Below are 10,790 nucleotides of genomic sequence, written 5' to 3'. Positions count from 1 at the left end.
TGTAGTTCTTTCCAGTCTGACCACAGTGCTCTCTGCTGACACCTCTGTCCATGTCAGGAACTGTCCAGAGTAGAAGCAAATGCCCATAGAAAACCTATCCTGCTCCGGACAGTTCCTGACATGGACAGAGGTGTCAGCAGAGAGCACTGTGGTCAGACAGAAAAGAACTATACAACTTCCAGCGGATCATGCAGCAGCTGATAACTACTGGAAGGATTAAGATTTTTTTTTTTTATAAAAGAAATTTACAAATCTGTTTAACTTTCCGGCACCAGTTGATAAAAAAATAAATAAAAGAAGAAAATTTTTTTTTTTTAAACTGTGAGACTCCACCTCTTTCAAAACTACAACTCCCAGCATGCCCGGACAGCCAACGGTTGTCTGGGCATGCTGGGAGTTGTAGTTTTGAAACAGCTGGAGGTCTATATTATCATATAAACCTATTTAAAGAGGACCTTTCATCAAACATTTTTTTGGATTTGTTACAGCCGATTGTATATAAAACAACTTTCTAATAGGATATTATTTAAAAAATATAGAAATACAAATATACAAAAGTACACAATATATACATATGTATATATACACACATTTGTACACAATGTGTATCTATGTATATATTGTGTACTTTTGTATATTTGTATTTCTATACACAATTTTTTTATTTTATTTATATCTAATTTTTTTGGTTTGGGATTATTCTAAACTATGTAAAGGGTTAATCTTTTTCCCTGTAAGGGGTTAATGATTCTCCGTACATAACAGTCACACTTTACCTACCTTAACATGCCTGATGGAGCGGAACTTCCGCGAAACGCGTTGCATTGTGGGAATGAAGAATCCTTACTTTTATCCTGGTCTCAGCGCTTCCATTACTCTGCTGGTATTTGGAGGACTCTGTTGACTCCGGATGTCAGAGGAGAGAAGTGCCGGGCAAGTGTCCTCCTGCAGAATACATGTGCTAGTGTATGCGGGGATGTGAAGTGCATGCTGGGAGTTGTAATTTTGCAACAGCTGGAGGCACCCAGATTGGGAAACCCTGATCTGTGTGTATGATGCCTTCTCGGCCCTCTGTTGACTCCGGATGTCAGAGGAGAGAAGGGTCGGACAAGTGTCCCCCTGCAGAATACATATGCTGGTGTATACAGGGACGGGGAGTGTTGAAACAGCTGGAGGCACCCTGGTTGGCAAACACTGGATTATGATGGAGTCCACACTCACACTCACTCTGTTGTACTCAACAACCACAAAGTAAAGTTTTTGTAATGATTTTATTGCAATGGATATAAAAAATAAGGTGATAAGTGCTGGAAATCCGCCGAGGCCTCCGCCCGTCACTGCAGCATGTAGGTCTGGGTGACGCCATTTATGGAAAGCGTTATGATGAGCGAGCGGGGGTCCTTCCTGTTCTTCCGCACCGTTATCTTCCCGTCCAATGTTGTATCTGCAAAGAGAAAGGAGTTAATAACTGTTCTGACGAGGGGTTGCAAAAATATACATACCCTCATACATACCAGAACTACAACTCCCAGCATGGTCCGCGGTTTGCAGACCGCTGCTTTAGAGGGCATGTATATTTTTGCAACCCAGCTTTTCCAATGTTTAAAAAAAATAAAAGAATTGGAGCAACTTGTTTACAAATGCCCTGCTATTATGAGTCTGTAGCCATGGTAACAGACGACAAACAAAACCTGTGTAGTCTGATCCTTCCTTACTTTGTTACTCCGCCTTCTCTTCTTGTTTCCCTGTAGATCAGTGTTACCCATCTGTATCTTCGGTTGTAGCAAAAGATCAACTCCCATCATGCCGTGGCAGACACAGATTGGGGAACTATAGACCGTTTCCAAACCAGGGTGCCTCCAGCTGTAGCAAAACTACAACTCCCAGCATGCCCGGACAGCCGAAGGCTGTCCGGCCATGCTGGGAGTTGTAGTTTTGCAACAGCTGGAGGCACCCTGGTTTGGAAACCCTTACCTGGGTGTACAATGGCCTCTTGACTCTCTGTTGACTCTGGATGTCAGAGGAGAGAAGGGTCGGGCAAGTGTCCTCCTGCAGAATACATGTACTAGTGTATACAGGGATGAGGAATGCATGTTGGGAGTTGTAGTTTTGCAACAGCTGGAGGCACCCTGGTTGGGAAATCCTTACCTGTGTGTACAATGGCCTCTCGACTCTCTGTTGACTCTGGATGTCAGAGGAGAGAAGGGTCGGGCAAGTGTCCTCCTGCAGAATACATGTACTAGTGTATACAGGGATGAGGAGTGCATGCTGGGAGTTGTAGTTTTGCATCAGCTGAAGGCACCCTGGTTGGGAAACACTGACATCAAAGAACAGAACCTCCCCCCTCCTCTCCTTACTACCTGGTGTTCCATAGTGCGGTGCGTTTTAGATGTTGTAAAACTACAACTCCCATCATGCCCCGAACGACAAAGGCGGACGGGGGTTGTAGTTTATTGCAACAGCTGAAGACTCACAGATTGTGGAAAACTGGTGTATAATGCAACAAGACGAGGAGGGGGAGGGAAGAGAGTGACACATGACTGTAGGGTCAGACTACACAGGGCTTGTTTGTAGTCTGTTGCCATGGAGACACGAGCTGTAGACCCAAACAGTAGATAATGTGATTTATTTATTTATTAAATTTATTATTTATTATTCATTATTATTATTTAAATTAATTAATTGCATTTTATTATTTAATATTTTTTATTTTATTATTTAATTTAATTATTGAATTATTTTTTTTATTTTATTGTTTTATTTAATTTATAGATTTATTTCATTTACTTATTTAAATTTATTTATATATTTTTATTAAATTTTAATTAAAAGCTATTTACAAACTTAGAGACATAATTTTTCCTGTTCTAAGATGGGGCATCCGACAGAAACATCTGACCGCAAATCTGGCGAGATTTCTGCCATCTTTCCTATATGCCAGTGTTTCCCAACCAGGGTGCCTCCAGCTGTGGCCAAACTACAACTCCCAGCATGCCCGGACAGCCATATGACACTCTAGATAAATTTGCCATACAGTAAAGAAGTCCTCTCCATCCAGTGTTCAGAACCAGAGATTTTCACGGAAGTCGTCTTGCGAATTCCCTCCGCATCGCCTTTAAATCTCCGGCGTCGGTCGCGGCGCTTTTACCGGAGAAAGGTAATCAATGTATAATTCGCTGTCTGGAAGCGGCAGCCAGAGCTTCAATCTGCTTTGTGGAGTCTTCTCCCCGAGCCCGATGCATCGTAACGCGCCGTCCTGATCGCAACAATTAATCAGTGTCAGGTAGATATGAAATGACTGATGTATCCAGCGGCGCGGCCCTGGAGCCGGAGAGAAGGTTCTTACCCCCTCCGGGGACACCGCCTGCAGATTAGGAGGGAACTCGCCCCATTATTACCATATTCTGCCCCTTTATTTATTCCTCCGACTCAGAGAACAAATAAACTTTCAGCAGCCATGTCTATAAATACATAGGTATATACAGGGTACAAGGGGCGGCCATGACACTACTAAGGGGGGTGCGGGCAAATGGGGCTACAAAGGGGCTCCACACTATAGCCAATGACCTAGGCAGCTCTGCTAATCTTTACATAGGGGAAACAAGGATCTATATAGACACTACCACATAGAGGATAGACACCACCACATAGAGGATAGACACTAACATAAAGAGGATAGACACTACCACATAGAGGATAGACACTAAAATAAAGAGGATAGACACTACAACATAGAGGATAGACACTACAACATAGAGGATAGACACTACAACATAGAGGATAGACACTACAACATAGAGGATAGACGCTACCACATAGAGGATAGACACCACCACATAGAGGATAGACACCACCACATAGAGGATAGACACAACCACATAGAGGATAGACACTAAAATAAAGAGGATAGACACTACAACATAGAGGATAGACACTACAACATAGAGGATAGACACTACAACATAGAGGATAGACGCCACCACATAGAGGATAGACACCACCACATAGAGGATAGACACCACCACATAGAGGATAGACACCACCACATAGAGGATAGACACCACCACATAGAGGATAGACACCACCACATAGAGGATAGACACCACCACATAGAGGATAGACACCACCACATAGAGGATAGACACCACCACATAGAGGATAGACACCACCACATAGAGGATAGACACCACCACATAGAGGATAGACACTACAACATAGAGGATAGACACTACAACATAGAGGATAGACACTACAACATAGAGGATAGACACTACAACATAGAGGATAGACACTACAACATAGAGGATAGACACTACCACATAGAGGATAGACACTACCACATAGAGGATAGACACTACCACATAGAGGATAGACACTACCACATAGAGGCTACAATGAAGACTCTCAGCAATAACCCCCCCCCCCCCCTTTCTCTGTAGTCAGTAGTTGGGGCAAGAAATCTCATGTACTTGGAAACAAAAATGCTTTCTAGAGTTATAAAGGGGTGAGAACACCCCTTCAGTCAGAGTATTGGGGGAGGACACCCTCGGCAGTCAGGGTATTGGGGGGAGGACACCCTCGGCAGTCAGGGTATTGGGGGAGGACACCCTCGGCAGTCAGGGTATTGGGGGAGGACACCCTCGGCAGTCAGGGTATTGGGGGGAGGACACCCTCTGCAGTCAGGGTATTGGGGTGAAGACACCCTCTGCAGTCAGGGTATTGGGGTGAAGACATCCTCTGCAGTCAGGTATTGAGGTAAGGACACCCTTGGCAGTCAGGGTATTGGGGGGAGGACACCCTCTGCAGTCAGGGTATTGGGGGGAGGACACCCTCTGCAGTCAGGGTATTGGGGGGAGGACACCCTCTGCAGTCAGGGTATTGGGGGGAGGACACCATCGGCAGTCAGGGTATTGGGGGGAGGACACCATCGGCAGTCAGGGTATTGGGGGGAGGACACCCTCTGCAGTCAGGGTATTGGGGGGAGGACACCCTCTGCAGTCAGGGTATTGGGGGGAGAACACCCTCTGCAGTCAGGGTATTGGGGGGAGGACACCCTCTGCAGTCAGGGTATTGGGGGGAGGACACCCTCTGCAGTCAGGGTATTGGGGGGAGGACACCCTCTGCAGTCAGGGTATTGGGGGGAGGACACCCTCTGCAGTCAGGGTATTGGGGGGAGGACACCCTCTGCAGTCAGGGTATTGGGGGGAGGACACCCTCTGCAGTCAGGGTATTGGGGGGAGGACACCCTCTGCAGTCAGGGTATTGGGGGGGGAGGACACCCTCTGCAGTCAGGGTATTGGGGGGAGGACACCCTCTGCAGTCAGGGTATTGGGGGGAGGACACCCTCTGCAGTCAGGGTATTGGGGGGAGGACACCCTCTGCAGTCAGGGTATTGGGGGGAGGACACCCTCTGCAGTCAGGGTATGGATGTGAGGCCCCATCTGCAGTCAGGGTATTGGGGGGAGGACACCCCATCTGCAGTCAGGGTATTGGGGGGAGGACACCCTCGGCAGTCAGGGTATTTGGGAGGAGGACACCCTCTGCAGTCAGGGTATTGGGGTGAAGACATCCTCTGCAGTCAGGTATTGAGGTAAGGACACCCTTGGCAGTCAGGGTATTGGGGGGAGGACACCATCAGCAGTCAGGGTATTGGGGGGGAGGACACCCTCTGCAGTCAGGGTATTGGGGTGAAGACATCCTCTGCAGTCAGGGTATTGGGGGGAGGACATCCTCTGCAGTCATGGTATTGGGGTGAAGACATCCTCTGCAGTCAGGGTATTGGGGTGAAGACATCCTCTGCAGTCAGGTATTGAGGTAAGGACACGTTCTGTGTCAGGATATTGGGACAAGAACCTCATCTGCAGTTAGAGAACTAAGGGCAAGAATGTCTACAGTACTAGGAGTAAAACCTTCTGCAATCCAGGTATTGAGATGAAAACACCTTATGTAGTCAGAGTACTGGGGGCAAACCCTTCTGCACTTAGTGTCCTGGCTGCAGAGGATGTTATCACCTCCATCACTCTAAGAGCGGGAACACCCTCTAAAGTCAGAGCACTAAGAAAAAGAACACCCTCTGTAGTCAGGGTACTAAGGATAAGAACACCATCTGCAGTCAGGGCACTAAGGATAAGAACACCCTGTGCAGTCAGGGCACTAAGGATAAGAACACCCTCTGTAGTCAGGGCACTAAGGATAAGAACACCCTCTGCAGTCAGGGCACTAAGGTTAAGAACACCCTTTGCAGTCAGGGTACTAAGGGTGAGAACACCCTCTGCAGTCAGGGTACTAAGGGTGAGAACACTCTCTGCAGTCAGGGTACTAAGGGTGAGAACACCCTCTGCAGTCAGGGTATTAAGGGGGAAGGACACTCTCTGCAACTAGGGTACAAAGGAGGAGGATGCCCTCTGCAGTCAGGGTACTAAGGGCGAGAACACCTGTGTAGTTAGGGTTCTAAGGGTGAGAACGACCTCCGGAGCCAGAGTACTGAGGATAAGAACACCCTCTGCAGCCAGGGCACTGTGTGAGAATACCCTCTGCAGTCAGGGCACTAAGGATAAGAACACCCTCTGCAGTCAGGGTACTAAGGATAAGAACACCCTCTGCAGCCAGGGCACTGTGTGAGAATACCCTCTGCAGTCAGGGTACTAAGGATAAGAACAACCTCTGCAGTCAGGGTACTAAGGATAAGAACACCCTCAGCAGTCAGGGTACTAAGGATAAAAACACCCTCTGCAGTCAGGGTACTAAGGATAAGAACACCCTGTGCAGTCAGGGTACTAAGGATAAGAACACCCTCGGCAGTCAGGGTACTAAGGGTGAGAACACCCTCTGCAGTCAGGGTAATAAGGATAATAACACCCTCTGCAGTCAGGGTACTAAGGGTGAGAACACCCTCTGCAGTCAGGGTACTAAGGATAAGAACACCCTCGGCAGTCAGGGTACTAAGGATAAGAACACCCTCTGCAGTCAGGGTACTAAGGATAAGAACACCCTCTGCAGTCAGAGAACTGATATGAAAATAAGTTTGGGTGATAACCCCTTTAGTAATAGTAATAGTAGTAGTCAGAGTAGTGGGGTAAGCAGTTATTTACACTATCCACCCTATAGATAGATGGCGGTATTATTGTTACCTTGTATTCCATAAGGCAGATGTGTAATACATGATGGATCCTCCTGCTCTGTGAATGCAAAATGTATTTTCTCTCTGCAATGGAAAATTTCTGCAAATCTCTTTTCCTTGTAGAGCGAGCGCATTCTCCGACAGCCGTGCCCATCACCACAATAAATGAGCGCTGCGCCCCCGCAGGATCAGAGAGACAATCATCAGAGGGTTAATATCCTCATATTTTCTCCCAGTCAGCACAACAGCAGAATCCTCTAGAGCAGTGTCTCCCAACCAGGGTGCCTCCAGCTGTTGCAAAACTACAACTCCCATCATGCCCGGACAGCCAACGGCTGTCCGGGCATGCTGGGAGTTGTAGTTTTGCAACAGCTGGAGGCACCCTGGTTGGGAAACACTGATCTATGTGTATGATGGTTTCTCAACTTTCTGCTGACTCTGGATGTCAGAGGTGAGAAGGGTCGGGCAAGTGTCCCCCTGCAGAATACATGTGCTAGTGTATACAGTGCATGCTGGGAGTTGTAGTTTTGTAACAGCTGGAGGCACCCTGGTTGGGAAACACTGATCTATGTGTATGATGATTTCTCAACTTTCTGCTGACTCTGGATGTCAGAGGAGAGAAGGGTCGGGTAAGTGTCTCCTTGCAGAATATATGTACGGGTGTATGCTGTCCGGGCATTCTGGGAGTTGTAGTTTTGCAAAAGCTGGAGGCACCCTATGTGTATGATGGCCTCTCGACTCTCTGTTGATTCTGGATGTCAGAGGAGAGAAGGGTCGGGCAAGTGTCCCCCTGCAGAATACATGCGCTAGTGTATACAGTGCATGCTGAGAGTTGTAGTTTTGTAACAGCTGGAGGCACCCTGGTTGGGAAACACTGATCTATGTGTACAATGGTTTCTTAACTCTTTGCTGACTCTGGATGTCAGAGGAGAGAAGGGTCGGGCAAGTGTCCCCCTGCAGAAGGAACATGCGGCTGTCAGTTCATGATGGGAGTTGTAGTTTTGCAACATCTTGAATGGACATCATCTAGGACAGGGGACAATGCTGTAGAGCCTGCAGGTATCAGGATGAGAGTTGTAGTTTTGTGACAGCTGGAGAGCAACAGATAAAGAAGCATGCAGCTGTCAGTGCATGATAGGAGTTGTAGCTTTGTGACAACTAGAAAACCATACGTTGGGGGAACACTGCTATACAGGGTGCATCATGTTGGGAGTTGTAGTTTTGCAACAGCCACAGATAAAGGAACAGAAATCTGTCAGTGCATGATAGGAGTTGTTGTTATGTGAAATTTGGAAAGGAGAGAAAACGCTGCTGTAAAGAATATACAGCGGTCATGATGGGAGTTGTAGTTATGTGACATTTGGAAAGGAGAGAAAACGCTGCTGTAGAGCATACAGCTGTCATGATGGGAGTTGTAGTTTTGCATGTGCAGTCAACGGCTTTGTACAGGACCCCGTAGCTTCACCCTAGGACCTTATTGTGCTTCCAGCCAGGTCTAGGACAAAGTCAGACTGCGGAATCTAAAGTAGTGTTTCCCAACCAATGTGCCTCCAGCTGCTGCAAAACTACAACTCCCAGCATGCCCGGACAGCCAAAGACTTTGTATAGGAGCCTCATAGCTTCACCCTAGGACATTATTGGGCTTCCGGACAGGCCTAGGACAAAGTCATACTGCAGAATCTAAAGGGGTATTCCAGGAAAAAACTTTTTTTTTTTTAAATATCAACTGGCTCCAGAAAATTAGACAGATATGCAAATTACTTCTATTAAAAAATCTTAATCCTTTCAGTACTTATGAGCTTCTGAAGTTAAGGTTGTTCTTTTCTGTCTAAGTGCTCTCTGATGACACCTGTCTCAGGAACCGCCCAGTTTAGAAGCAAATCCCCATAGCAAACCTCTTCTAAACTGGGCGTTTCCCTAGACACGTGTCATCAGAGAGGATTTAGACAGAAAAGAACAACCTTAACTTCAGAAGCTCATAAGTACTGAAAGGATTAAGATTTTTTAATATTAGTAATTTACAAATCTGTTTAACTGATATATATATAAAACAGTTTTTTCCTGGAATACCCCTTTAAAGTAGTGTTTCCCAACCACGGTACCTCCAGCTGTTGCAAAACTACAACTCCCAGCATGCCCGGACAGCCAATCGCTTTGTACAAGAGCCTTACAGCTTCATTTTAGAACATTATGTGGGCTTCCGGCCAGGCCTAGGACAAAGTCAAACTGCAGAATTTAAAGCAGTGTTTCCCAACCAGGGTGCCTCCAGCTGTTGCAAAACTACAACTCCCAGCATGCCCGGTCAGCCACTGGCTTTGTACAAGAGCCTTACAGCTTCATTTTAGAACATTATTGGGCTTCCGGCCAGGCCTAGGACAAAGTCAAACTGCTGAATCTAAAGTAGTGTTTCCCAACCAGTGTGCCTCCAGCTGTTGCAAAACTACAACTCCCAGCATGCCCGGACAGCCAACGGCTTTGTACAAGAGCCTTACAGCTTCATTTTAGAACATTATGTGGGCTTCCGGCCAGGCCTAGGACAAAGTCAAACTGCAGAATTTAAAGCAGTGTTTCCCAACCAGGGTGCCTCCAGCTGTTGCAAAACTACAACTCCCAGCATGCCCTGACAGCCACTGGCTTTGTACAAGAGCCTTACAGCTTCATTTTAGAACATTATTGGGCTTCCGGCCAGGCCTAGGACAAAGTCAAACTGCAGAATCTAAAGTAGTGTTTCCCAACCAGTGTGCCTCCAGCTGTTGAAAAACTACAACTCCCAGCATGCCCGGTCAGCCACTGGCTTTGTACAAGAGCCTTACAGCTTCATTTTAGAACATTATTGGGCTTCCGGCCAGGCCTAGGACAAAGTCAAACTGCTGAATCTAAAGTAGTGTTTCCCAACCAGTGTGCCTCCAGCTGTTGCAAAACTACAACTCCCAGCATGCCCGGACAGCCAACGGCTTTGTACAAGAGCCTTACAGCTTCATTTTAGAACATTATGTGGGCTTCCGGCCAGGCCTAGGACAAAGTCAAACTGCAGAATTTAAAGCAGTGTTTCCCAACCAGGGTGCCTCCAGCTGTTGCAAAACTACAACTCCCAGCATGCCCTGACAGCCACTGGCTTTGTACAAGAGCCTTACAGCTTCATTTTAGAAACATTATTGGGCTTCCGGCCAGGCCTAGGACAAAGTCAAACTGCAGAATCTAAAGTAGTGTTTCCCAACCAGTGTGCCTCCAGCTGTTGAAAAACTACAACTCCCAGCATGCCCGGTCAGCCACTGGCTTTGTACAAGAGCCTTACAGCTTCATTTTAGAACATTATTGGGCTTCCGGCCAGGCCTAGGACAAAGTCAAACTGCAGAATCTAAAGCAGTGTTTCCCAACCAGGGTGCCTCCAGCTGTTGCAAGAAAACTCCCCGCATGCCCGGACAGCCAATGGCTTTGTACAGGAGCCCCATAGCTTCATTTTACAACCTTGTTAGGCTTCTTGTTAGGCTTCCGGCCAGGCCTAGGACAAAGTCAAACTGCAGAATCTAAAGTAGTGTTTCCCAACCAGTGTGCCTCCAGCTGTTGCAAAACTACAACTCCCAGCATGCCGGACAGCCTTCGGCTGTCCGGGCATGCTGAGAGTTGTAGTTTTGCAACAGCTGGAGGCACCCTGGATGGGAAACACTCT

At 47.1% G+C, this 10,790-nt stretch overlaps 1 protein-coding gene across 1 annotated transcript in view; it reads right to left on the bottom strand.

The window, feature by feature from the left end:
• Positions 1-1,252: 1,252 nt before the first annotated feature.
• PRMT3 (protein arginine methyltransferase 3) overlaps positions 1,253-10,790 on the bottom strand; it is a 104,227-nt gene continuing 94,689 nt past the window's right edge. Inside the window, exon 16 of the mRNA XM_056527921.1 lies at positions 1,253-1,444. Coding sequence (XP_056383896.1) covers positions 1,335-1,444 — 110 coding nt within the window. The 3' untranslated portion in view covers positions 1,253-1,334. The remainder of the gene's footprint in view (positions 1,445-10,790) is intronic.

Source organism: Hyla sarda, chromosome 6, assembly GCF_029499605.1.
Source record: "Hyla sarda isolate aHylSar1 chromosome 6, aHylSar1.hap1, whole genome shotgun sequence".
Taxonomy (NCBI): Eukaryota; Metazoa; Chordata; class Amphibia; order Anura; family Hylidae; genus Hyla; species Hyla sarda.
Note: the sequence above shows the minus strand (reverse complement) of the source record. Positions and strands in the feature narration are given on the sequence as shown.